General features: G+C 48.0%; 1 protein-coding gene across 7 annotated transcripts in view; it reads left to right on the top strand.

The window, feature by feature from the left end:
* Positions 1 to 1,682: 1,682 nt before the first annotated feature.
* The window catches only part of GRIK2 (glutamate ionotropic receptor kainate type subunit 2), a 366,191-nt gene continuing 355,034 nt past the window's right edge, over positions 1,683 to 12,839 (top strand). For 6 of the 7 annotated variants that reach the window (XR_005604049.1, XM_039568102.1, XM_039568100.1 and 3 more), the window contains exons 1-2: positions 1,683 to 1,831; positions 7,080 to 7,484. Coding sequence is in view for 6 of the 7 variants with exons in the window: in XM_039568102.1 (XP_039424036.1) it covers positions 7,370 to 7,484 (115 nt within the window). In the remaining variant the exon portion in view is untranslated. Of the gene's footprint in view, positions 1,832 to 6,950; positions 7,485 to 12,839 lie in introns of those variants that run through there. The other variant, XM_010403513.3, reaches the window with a different exon arrangement.

Below are 12,839 nucleotides of genomic sequence, written 5' to 3'. Positions count from 1 at the left end.
CAAACATTTGCTCATCCGACCTCATATGCTTCCCACCCTGTGCCTGCTCTTGCAGCGTTAACCTGCCTCGCCTTCCCGGAGATCGTGGAGATGACTTGGTTACTCCCGTGGCAATCCTCGCCACTCCTTTCCCTCCTGCAGGATGGCACAGAGCTCAGCTTTCCACGACGTTCTTCTCCTCAGTTTTCCACCCGCAACCCGCTTAATCCTGAAGTCCTGGAGTGGCACCTCCTGCCCAGCTCCCTTCACCGCCCAGGGTGGCATGAAGCGCTTTGCTTTAGCAGTGTGTTTGCTTTTAACCAGCGTTATCTCCGTTGCCGCTTCAGGCAAATGAACTGACTAATGAATTTTCTGTCGGCCATGGAAGTGTGCTGCAAGTAATTAAGGGATGTGCTGTGGGACCGATTAAGCTGCAAGTCACAGCGGCCGGAGCCCAGTTGCTGCGAGCCCGCCGCGATCTGTGCCGCCTGCGCTCGGCTCCACAATGGGATCATTGACTATTTATTTACTTCGCACAACAACTCCGCTGTTAATTTTATTATAGGAGCTTTTCAGTCACCAACCCCCACCCGCCCCAGCCCCATCTCTTCGACGCTTTTTGAGTCCTCCCCTCCCGCCTCTGATAACCAGTTGGTCTCTTGGGTAGATGAAGCGGGGCAACGCCTGAGCATCCTTTGTGGGGTGCGGGCTACGCTCCCCCGCGGATCCGGGAACGGGAATTTTCCGTGAGGGAAAGGCGAGGAGACAGGGATTTTCCTGTCAAATTGCTCATCACATCTGCCTGGAGGTCAGACCTCGAGAAGGCTGCGGTGTGGAGGGGGGAGGTACAGGGGAAATCCTGGAGCTCTTCAAGGCATGTCCGAGTCACGAAACAAAATCGGGAGAAGCTCAGAAGAGGCGAAGAGACGCCTGTGGCGCTGCGGGGGCGAGCGCGGCTGGGCGAGGGAGGAAATCATTGGCACTCCCGCAAGGCGGGGCGGACGACACATTTCCCACCCCAGTTCATTAGGGAGGCCTTGGTCCTTTTGCCAGAGCCCCCCTCCCGCAGCGTTGACGCTTAGGAGCGAGTCGGGCGAGGAGGGAGGGGGGCAGATGTGGTCACCCACTCCCTTGATCATCTTCCAGCCCGGGAAAGTGCCTGAGCTTAGTACCCGCTAGTTCAAGGAAGGAGCGGGGACAGGCGGGTTTCAGCATGAGAACAGAGTCCAGAAGCAGCCGAAGCTTTTTCTAGCACCCCTGCAGGCTGAGATAGGAGCACTCCGCTCACCCCGCACGGGTGAAAATGCGGACGGGCAGGGGTCTCTGAAGCTGTTTCACAGGCGTCAGGATCCAACCCCCACTTCCTCCGCGTTCACAAAAAGGGGCTCGGGGACCCCAGTTAGGAGCTTGGACTTTTAATGCCATGAAAACTCCCTGTCCGGCGAGCTCGGGCTCTTCGGGCGACGGCGCGGGGGGGAAGCCCTGCGGCCACCGGTGGCCGGCGGGCAGCGGCGAGACCTGCTGGTGTGGGGAGCCGGCAGTGGCGGCCGTAGAGAAAGCGGGTTTCTGCTCCTTTAAAGGGCGCTGTGCAGCGCTCCCGAAGGGAGGCGGATCTCCCTCCTTCCTCCCTTCCCTCCATCCCTCCCTTCTTCCCTCCCTCCCTCCCTCCCTCCTTCTCGCTCTCCCTCCTCCCTCCCTCCCTCCCTCGCTCGGGCGCCGCTTGCCGCCGCCGTCAGTGGTGCCCGGACGCCGGCTGCACCGCAGCCCGGGCTGTCCCCGGCGTCCTGCCACCGCCCTTCCTCCCCCGCCTCCGCCTTCCTCTCCCTCCCCGATTCCCCTCCCGCAACTCAAGGTAGGAGGATGTCCCGGGGTTTCCGGCTGGCCGCCACGGCCGGAGGGGTTGCATGCCAGTGAGGGGCTGCGGGGGGGCGGGGGGGGGAGGCCGGGGGTGGCGGGGGATGCACCGTGGCCGCGTTTTGCCGAGAGCTGTACACCACGATGGCTCTTGACCGGGTGTCTCAGGGCAAAGGCGGGCGCCGAGCTGGCCGACCCGAGCGCTGTTGCCGCCCGGGTCTGTCCCTCACTGTGGGAAAGGCAAACCTGTCGCCTTCCTCTGTTCCTCCATCGCTGCTCCGCATCGTCAGAGCTGCCGCTGTCCCCATGCTGAAAGTGGAGGTGTGGGAAGAGGGAGCGAGAGGCCAGGGAAGCGCAGCCCCCCCCACAAGCCCCTTGCCCGGTACCTGCCTGGTACCCGGAACTCCCTCCCGCAGCCAGAGCGCTGCTCCCGAGCCGGGCTCAGGGAGGCTGAACCGGCTGCACTGAGGATGTGCCCCCCGCTCTCCTGGGGGAGCGGAGGTAAGAAACAGGCTCTAACTTCGCTAGAGTTGTGGGTGGACAACAATCTCTACTTCCGTAAGGTCTCCTCCTGCCCCTACCCGGCCCCCACCGTACGGCGCAGCCAATCCTCCTTTCAGCTTATAGGCAACCCTGTCACTTATTTCTGAACAAAATCAGCATTCTTTGGGTGACCATCCATCGCTAAAGTAGCCAGGGCGCTGACACTGTGGAAAGCAAGAGACATTCCTGCCTACGGAGTGGAGGCATGATTGCAAGAGCCGTGCGTGCACTGAGAAGGAATGAATACATTGTAATGAAAACCTCTCTTCACATTCTCCTTAGAAACTTTTGAGGGAATACAGCATGAAAAACATTAAGCATCATCATTTTCCTCCCAAAACCCTGTAGAGCTTTCCCAACCCCTACAGAAACTGAAGGGGCCAAAGGCTGATCTGTAGATCATGTCACAAGTATTTGTTTTTGCTGCTTAAAACTTGCTAGGAAAGTGCATTGCTGTGATACTCAAAAGTGCCTGAACAAGAAAGTCTATTGCACACTCGCTTCATTAATTAGAATACAAGTCTTTCCACTAGCTAAAAATTAATTACCATCCTAAAATGTCATTAATCATCGGTGCAGCAGAAACTTGGTTGTAAATTTGGACTGAGATAATAACAAACAGAGAAGGACCTACGGGGTTTTTTCTTATAGCTGGTGGGAGTGAAATGCCAGTGGGCTGCGATGTGTTTTTAAATTATAATATCAACATTCATTTGAATACTTTGGCAAACATTTTAGAAGGGAGGTCTGTGTTACTGCTTTGTCAGCAAAGCTGAAATACTTGTTTCTAGAGATCTGGAGATGCTGGTCAGGTGCTGTGGTAAGCTGTGGCTCTCCTCACACCAGATTGCAACAGCAGGAGGATTGTGGTCGCATGTGAATCTGAAACGTTTGCAAGGATTTGCCGAAAAATGTCCGAGAAACATTTGGGGGACCATATGTTATACCTACATTAAATTTATATCAGCTGTTGTTGTGAGAGGTCAAAATAGTAGATTACATGATATAAAAACCTCACTATCTGTTCTTAGAGGTACAGCTATGACCTGAAAATAAAAGCCCATTCCTTTTTAAAGTAATATGATAAAACTATACATCCCAGTAGGTGGCAGCTAGCTGGAACTGGGTTAACTTTTATAATGATAACAGCACATAAAAATTAGATCTGATGGAAAAAGCTCCTGATATAGTAAGGTAATCAGAATCACATATCTCCACTTTCCAAATGAAACATTATGTATATAGTGTACACCATTTATACCTGACACGCAGCTGAAAGTGTAGTGGGTTTTTATTACCCAGAAAAGATGTAAGGCCTCAGACTGTCTCTTCTTCTTTCCCTGTCTATAGCTGGATTACTATTTTTCATATCAGCTACACTTGAACACAGTCCTGTGTATTAGAGATGCCCTTGTGTATTAGAAATGTGTTACCACCATGTCTACAATAGATGACCAAACAAATCAAAACATATATCCAAGGAATTGTAGATTTCCCAGTTGCTGATCACTGAAGTGTAGAAGGCAGTTTCATACAGACTTTAATATGAAAAGAGCTGTGTAACAGTGGTGACAAGCTCCCAAAACAGAAGACCAGCTTATCTAGTATGACATTTTATTAGGGATTTCCAGACTTTGAATTGTACATCTCACAGGGAAGAAATATGAAAGGCACTAAGAATATTTACTTGTTTTCATGTTGAAATCATTCTGGAGGGTGCACAAAAGTATCTTTTTCTTTTTCACGAAGAAGTGAAGTTAAAGTCCAAATAACAGAAAAGGAATCTAGGATGGGGAAGACTGAGGCTTTAGTCAATTATATAGCCTGTAAGTGATCTTCAGTCACCAAATATTTAGTGAGTTCTAAACATCTGATGTCTTGTAAGATTTTCTTTTTAATATAAGGGACTCGTATTCTTGAGAAAATATTTCTGGGTTAACTACGACTTTTCTCCAAGGTGGGAGCTAGGGTTTGAAAGAAGGGGGGAGGGATGTTAACAGAGAGCATTAGGCGATGTCTGATAGTAGATAAGGAGGACATCGGTACTTCTTCTGAACCCATAAAATGCCATAAAATAGCTGGCTAGCTAACATAATAGAGGGTATAATATATATCTTTAAAGAAGCCGATAACAGATTTTAATTTCCTTTCCGCACTGCGAAATGACTGGAAAGGGTAAAAACCCCCAGGCGTGTGGACGCCTGAAGCGGGGGCGGCGGCCGGGAGCGCTGTCCGCGGTGCTGAAGGGGCCGCCCGGGCCGCCCCGGGCGCTGTCCGCGGTGCTGAGGCCGCAGCCGCCGCCGGCGGCGGGGGCTGGCGCGGGGGGAAGGAAACCCGGTGTGAGCCTCAGGCGTCAGACCAGGGGCTGCAGCGTGGGCTGCTGAGTGTTTAATAGTAACAGGAATTAAGCACAAGTTGTTTTACGATTCCAGTTCTAAACGCCTCTGTGAGTTAGGTGTTCTGTTGGGCTGAGATTACATGTGGCTGTATTTCTTTTTTCGAGAGAGAGACCTTAGAAAATCAAACTCATAACAGGAGTCACTTTGTCCAAAGTTATGTCTTGTTTAATGTGCTAAAGCTGACGACGAATATTATATTTTCAAAACTCCTCCCCAAAACTAAATTAAATAAATAAAAAAATCCGGTTAGACAGCAAGCTGCATCTGAGCATTCACAATTAAAAAAGTATCTAAAGATGTCTAATATCCTTTATTTCAGCAGCAACAGGGAGGGAGGCAATGAACTTTCATAGCATTCACATGGGTTGTTTTTTATTTCTCCTTGGACTAAGATAAAATATAAACGAGTAGAAGAGAACAAATGAAATAGTAAATAGAAGAAAAAGCATCTCTCTGCATTTTTACTGGGAGATATTCTAAGTGTGAACTGAAGGAGTCGCTAGATATCCTTGCTTTTAACACTAGGTGTTCTTTTTAAAGTGCTCCAATAGTCAAATCGTCTGATTGAATTCCCTGCTAGACTGCAGAACTAGCCATTCATGATACTTATTTTTGACACTGCAGTTATGCCTCCATCTTAAGGAAAAGAAAAAATCAATGATGTTTAATAATACCCTCGCAGAATGTACATTTTTTTTCATCAGCATTTTACAGTGTTTTAAGTAAAAGTGTGCAGAGGAAATCAGTAAGGCAAAATGATAAAAAGTTACTGTGAATTGCTAACACTTCTAGGGGTACAGAGCACACACACTACAGGTTATAATCCTATTGCTGCTGTTACTTATTTACAGGTCTACAGCACACAGATGTTATTTAAGAATAAGCTGTAGCTCACCTCTGCCATGCTCTGCTTTTGATAGATTCCACAGAGTGTTCTCATTAGCTTGGCATCATTGGTATTTATTTCTGTAAAGTCAGGTTTATTCTATGTTTTTCTGTATGTATCTGTGGGGGAAGCCTCGCAGTGATATTTTCTTTATTAATGGAAAGCAAGGGAGTGAGATAAAGGAAACAAAAGATGTCTGTAGGCAGAATGTAGAATAAAATTATTTCATTTTCCTGATGGGAAGTATAGGAATTATATTTCAGTGTTTGTAATAAAACTCAAGTAGGTTCAGCAAATCTTGACTTAGTTTGCAAAGTCTGACAGTCCTGGTTTAATGTATTTCAGTGAGTGCAGGCACACAACTAATTGCATTTCCAAGGAAAATCTGAAGTAGTCCACAGAATGGGTTTATCTTCTTTGGAACACCTGGTCAAAAACCAAAAGTCTGTGGCTGCATTTGCAGATACAAACTCAGTATCCCATTATCAAACTGGGAAATGCTGTTGTTCTCACTGAGGACAGCAAAATGACAAACTACATAGATCATAGTACAGGGAGGAACAGCAACATTTCTATAATACTGGAGTGAAAGGAAAGCAGAATGCAAAATAAGAGAGTGCAAGAATAAAGTGAAAGTCATAAAGTAGTAAATCCCGAAGCTACTGTCTTTCAAGCAACACTGCAATTTCAAGCAAGTTTAGCGAAACAGGTCTGTGCATTCAACAAGGTTGTTCCAGCGCTGCCGATTCCTGTTACCTTGCAAAAGCTGCCTTGTGCTCTGTTATCACTGGGTCCGGAGCAAGTTCCTAGGACAGTCAGTATTCAAGCCATAGCATTTATCCTACTTCATGCATTAAAATGAATAACAGTTACTGATTGCAAATATCATTATCTTTTTTTTTCCCCGAACCTGAACGTTACTCTGATAACCTGCATGACTTTGTTGTCAGCCTTCTCTTTCACAACTCTAAAGCTAAGTGATCTCGAGCCAAGCAGTCAACTATTAAAATACAGGATTTGATTTTTACACATCCGAGTCCCTTCTCCCCTCTAGCAGCACCCCCCCGCCCCCCCCCCCCCCAGCTATTGTTCAGAACAACTGAATAACTAATAACAATAAGAAGCACGTAAATAAAACCGTGCTGGTTTTTTTTAACTCCGACAACGCTGGGCGATCAGATCGGTTGCATAATAGAAACTGGGAAGGCTGTCTGGCAGGCAGCCTTAAGCAGAGAAAAGCTATCTCAATTTCTCTCACTTAATCTTGGCTTCGCGTCAGAAGCTGTGCAGCAGTGCAGTAGAATGGGAGCACGGCAAAAGCTTCGCCAGTGAAACGGCGGGTGCTCGCTATGTGGCGGTACCTCAGCGGTTTCTCGAGCTGGATTACCTATTGATTTTCCTCCTTTCTTGCCTCCCAGGTTTACTCGGCTGGACATTGTGTGTGTTTGGATTTCTCAAGGATTCTCCCCCGACTAACATGGATGTCCCACCATTCCTTGCAGTTGAAGGTTGCTCCTTGGCGCAGTGAATGAAGAACATGCAGGGATTGCTAATGGGTTTGGGAAGCGTAGACTCTCTGCTCTCTCTGTGACCATGCCGTGATCGTGTCTGAGGGCCATCAGTTTACGTATCCTCATTCTCACCCTACCGGGAAACCTGACGGCTTAGAAGGGGGAAGTAAGGCAGCGCGTGTGTGCATAGAAACATCATGAAGATTATTTCCCCTATTGTAACTAATTCAGTCTTCAGATGCACCATTAGACTCCTTCTTTGCTTACTGTGGATTGGATATTCTCAAGGAACCACACATGTATTAAGATTTGGTAAGATTTCCCGACACTTTTTTCATTGTGCGTTTAAACCTGAATGTGATATACGTAGGATTGACTCAGAAGGGGATGCTGGGGGAGAGCTGGGACGTGCTGCCGGAGTCGGGCAGCGAAGTCCCTCTTTATTTTGCATCTGGAGGGATGAATTGCTGTGTGATTTTTTTTTTTCTGTCTCTGCAGCTCATTGTAGCCGTAGTAACGGCACGATGATGACGATAATTATAATAACAATAGAAAAAAGACTGGCAAACGCGGTTGCCTAAGGCTCTGTGCAGCTTGCGTGGCTTCCTCGTAATTGTTTCCATTGTTTTGCTTTATTGTTTCCGTAGTAGGGGAAAGCATGGCTAATACAGTGCTTGATCAGTTAAAAATCTGTCAAGTAGTTGTTAAGTTTCGGCCGCCCGTCTCTGATCCCCCCCGAGCCGATCCCGTGCGGGCGCGACTCTGTGATTTGAGGACTTCGGGCTGATTTCCCTTGAAGTGTCTGTCTGTTTGCTTGACACTTGAGTGGCATTTAGGGTTAGAGAAGAGATGGTTTACGTCTTGAGCGGTGCTCGGGAAAGAGCTTTTGCGGTACCTTTCAAAAGCACAGATTTCCTATGCGACGAAAGTTGCAGGAGTTCCCCCCTCTCCCGGGGGAAAAAAAAGGTAGATCAGAATGACATTTCAAGAACAGAGAGGGTTTCCACTTTAAAAGCTATCCCAGCTGGACCAGGGCACTAGCCTTTAGAGCTCTGCCTGTGCATGCGCGCGTGTTCGTGTGTCTAAGCAAGCAAGCGAGGGACAAATTCCAGCCGCTGCATCCCCTACAGAAGTTTTGCAGTGAGGAAGGGCAGGACAGAAAGTTCGGAAAGCAGGTCCGAAGGGGGCTGTGCGGCTGGGGCAGTCCTTCGGTGCTAGTCCGGGGCGAGCTATGATGGGAGCCCCGCATCAGCCTCCTCCTGGTCGCTCGGGTATCGCGGGCGTACCGCGGCGGGGGCGCGGCAGAGAGGACAGGCGGAAAATTGCTTCCCCATACAAGCGGCACCCTCTGTGCCTGCCGAGAGCATGGGTGGAGGGAGGAAGAGCGGATCTCCCGCATTCACGCTGTCAGCGATAAACTGTGGCAGCCACTGCATCCGTTTCTGTGGGGCACTGAAATCTCTTGCCTTTGCCTGGGAATAATGCCTTGGTTTGTATCTATTTTAGTTTAAATCAGCACCCCCGCACACACTTTTATGTGAAGGGGAAGGTGAGTAATGATTAAAAAGTCACCAGGCTGTTACCGATCTCGTGTGATGAGTTCCTACCAGCACTTTTTTTTTTTTTTTCTGCTTCCATCTGGTCTAAAGGTGGTGCTTAAGGCACGTTGCTCTTAGCAACCATCCTCAGGAATGCCTGTTTCTTTGGACATGGCTAAACGGGTCCGTATATCATTGTGGGGTCTATTTTGCAATCAGTCTGATCCATAATCATGGCCGTGAATTTAGCGTTAGGATGCCCGTAATCTGGCACTGGCCGGCTGTCTTTCCACGGGCGCCGAGAGTCTGTCTCTAGGAGCCTCAGTTACTTTCAGGTGAAGCTATGTAAACAAACATCTTCCTGGTCACAGCACCAGCAAGAGGTGGACTTTCCTTCTTTGGAACGGCATCCCCTCTGAGTTGTTAGTCCAGTGTACCTCTGGAGACAGCCCTAGAGAGCAGCGGCTTGGCAAGAGCTACAGCAATAAATAATCCCGAGGATGAAAGGTGATGCAGCGGGTCTCTGTTACCCAGTGACATGGCGGTGCGTGCCTGTGTTTTACTGGGCTAACTTCGCTTCCCAACTGCATCCTGGTCACACAGCTGGCCAACGAGTTGTGCTCACTCCACTGTTTGTAGAAGCGAAGTAGAAATCCGTTTCTGCATCTCTGCCTGCTTTTCCCTATCTTTTAAAAGAATTGTCTCCAAAACATCGCTGAACATTCTAAGTAGGTAGGGAGCAGATGGTAAGTTTATTTTGTTGTGGAGAATGTTAGACGTGAAAAGAGCAGGAAGACCTTTGCCCTGCTCATCCGGGCCTGATGCACATCTCTGTTTTAAAGGAGTCTGGACGTAGCTTAGTCCAGGCTAAGTCACTCTGTCTGTGACCACGAGAGAACTTCCTCCACGCCTTCCTCAAAAGGCTGACATCTCTGTCTCCGTGTAGGGCATGGCAGGGTGGAGGGAAGGAGCAGCGAGTGAGCTGTGGAAAAACTTTGGTTATTTCTGAGGGGGAATTCCCCACCGCCCCCTCCGGGTTCCCGTTCTAGCGGTCCCTTCGGGATGTCCTTGCGACCAGGAGGACGGCATGCCGTGGAGTCCTTCCCGAGGAGAAGCGAGAGCTGAGGAGATTCCCTCCAGAAGGCAGCCTGCCAGCCCCCGCTCTTCCTCCTCAGCCAGCAGTGCTATGGCAACAGGGGAGAGCTTGAAGCCTGCCAGAGCTGCAGCCCCCTCATTCCTCCTGTGCAAATTAGCCACCATGGATTCGCATTGTCCTTCCCACGGCTCCTCTCATTGTTGGGACTAGCCAGCATGTCCTTTCTCTCACTCCCTCTCTCTCTAAAGCTACCTTTAGCAATCACAGAGGGAAGTCGAACCGTCTGGGTTATTTGTCAAATTCGGGAGGTTATTTCTGCTGTGCCTTATGGAGCAAACACGGAGAGAGGCTGGTGCGATGGCACCGCTCCCTCCCCAGCGACACTAAGCAAGGCATCTGGACACCAGCCTGTTGCTGCTGCTGGAGTTGGGCAACGCGGTATTCGGGCATCACACCAGGCGCCCTTCCTAAATGACACTTTGCTTCATGGGGCATGGCACCAAGCTCCTTCCCTTTCCCTTTCTGAGCAGTTTCCCACAAACGAGCCCAGGGAACGCTGAAGGCGAGGTTTGTGTATACGGTACTCGAGGGTGTCAAATGGGAACAGTCCTAAACCATTGATGCGGATAAAAGGATACATCCCACCTTGACGAGGGAGAAAATCAGCAGCCTAGTATTTGTCTCCCTGCTGTGCTAAGTGTGATGGAAACCTTTTCCTTATCACTTGGCACCGAACAAAAGCCAAAATACGTGACCGCCGGCACATCCGTTACGTTACCGGGGATCATATTTCGCAGCTTTCCGATTCACTGCTCCTTTGTAAGCGCAGACCCACGGCAGCGGGGCACGTCGGGCTGCCTTGTCGTAGGTCTGCCTTAACCTCCTGAGGACATCTCAGCACCTTGTCCCCGAAATGCTGAATTAACAAGCCAATAAGAGATGTCAAACACCAGTAATTACTCACCTGTGTTTCAGAAACACCTTGTCTTGCCCAAAGAGCTATTTAAACCCCCTTTCCCCCCCACCTACTACTACTATATAGAGCTTGATTGTCAGCTCTTTGAAGTCTGGAGCGCTCTAAGATGCCCTCTTTTATTTAAACTGCCCATTTCCGGCCTTGTATCTACTGCTGTGAGCAATTCGTCTTTCTTATAGCAAAGGTGTGAAGAGAGACCTGTGACGGGAAGGTGAAAGAGGTCTGGCCACTGGATTTGCTCTCATTATTCGTGGAAGCGTGGTGAAAGACTAAAGACCTCCAATGCAGGGGGGGCAATTGCCTGATAAGTGTTAACCCACTTTGTATGATGTTTTATTTTCTTCAGGACATTCAAGACGAGTAAAGAATAGTAGAGGCACACACCTGTAGTTTTGACTTTTTGTTCCTTTGGAGTTGCCTGACTTGAAGCAGATGAGAAAGGGAGCTGAATGTTTTGTGTTTCAATGAACTTTAAAGGAAGGGTGTGTGCACGCATGTGGCTTCTTCCAGGTTAAAAGCAAAAGAAAGTCAAGAGAGAGACAGGAAAAACTTTCCAAGGAAAAGAGGAAGAGTTTTGAACTTTTACCAGAAACACTTCTTACTACTGACTAAAAACTTTTTTCCCTAAAAACCCACCACACCAAGTCCTCATGAAGCCCAGCACTTTCCTGTTGCCCTACATAGAATAATAAATATAGCAAATCAAACATTATAAAATCATGTACTCTTTGTGACTCAGGAAAACCCCTCCCCTCATTTTTCAACTCCTTTGTGGGAAGCCCGAGAGGGGAATTGCTAGGCGCTTGAGTCTTCCTTCCTCTGTGAAGATTTAGCACGGCTTTCATCTGCCATGCTTCTTAGCTGAGCTCCTTTGTCTCAAACAGACTGAGTTTATCTCCATGTAATTGTTTTTAAGAGCTCGAGCGAGGCAAAACCAGACAAGAGGCTTGCTCGTTGTGTCCACTGCCTGTGCAGCTGACAGTGGGTGTCAAACCACGCCGTTCTGGGATTCAGGAGACCATTTAAAAATTGTAGCAATTAAAACCTGCGAAGTCATGACACAGCAGTGGGAACTAGTTCTGTGCATATGTGTATGAGACGAGGTCAAGTGAAAAATACCTGCTGGGTGATCAAGTAGAGCTTTCTTAAGGGACTTGCATTAACCCTCCTGGATGTGTACTTTCCTTTGGATTTTGCATTGACACCCTTTTAGTGAAAGGAGGTAAGGTTTCTGCCTCTATTTGAGAGAAACAAAAAAGTGTACACATCTTGTTTTAGTGGGGAAGGCAGTCTGCCTTCAGATCAAGAGTGCAATGACAATCTGCAAGCCAAACTTTTATGGCAGCTCTCAGGGGTCCGTGTCTTGGCAAGTCCAGCATTCAGAGCCAATGAAAGATTTACTGCCAAGGACAAGAAGCTTTCAGTATCTGTTAACATTCTCACGAAGAGGAGTTCAAAATCAGTCTTATAAACAACAACAGAAATCTTTGAAAGAAGAGTAAGGTTAAGAGCCTCGGGAAGGCAGCAAGGAGGTGAGAAGCATTGTTATTGACTGGTCTAGATTAAACAGCACAGAGGAAGATTTCAATTTGATAACGTCACAACCCTTCCTGTTTTTCTTTGCTGCTTCTGCTGACAATTTTGTAAGGTAATTAAATTGGCTGATTGAAGTCACAGTGGTCATGGGGCGATAAAGACCGTTTGGATTTAATGGAATTTAGAAACAACGGTGCACTGCACACAACTCTTACAGAACGAGAATTTTAATGACTCATTCAGGGTGCTGACTACATAGAACGTCCTGGACGAGTTTAATTGAAAGGGCAAAGCAGATTAGCTATATACAGTCTTTATTGCAGTAGATAGGGGAATTAGAGTTATCCTTTTAAAAGACTCATTATTGCATTATCAAGATTTAATGTAGGTTAAGAAAGCTTTTATCCGTGTGGGCTTTCTGGAATATCCCCAGATCCTTTCACCCAGTGTTTGGAACACCAATAGTTTCGTAAAATGATTTTCACACAGTTGTCTGATAGCTTGTATTCTTACTGACTGCT

This window comes from Corvus cornix, chromosome 3, assembly GCF_000738735.6.
Source record: "Corvus cornix cornix isolate S_Up_H32 chromosome 3, ASM73873v5, whole genome shotgun sequence".
Classification (NCBI taxonomy): Eukaryota; Metazoa; Chordata; class Aves; order Passeriformes; family Corvidae; genus Corvus; species Corvus cornix.
This window is presented reverse-complemented; position numbering and strand designations above follow the sequence as displayed.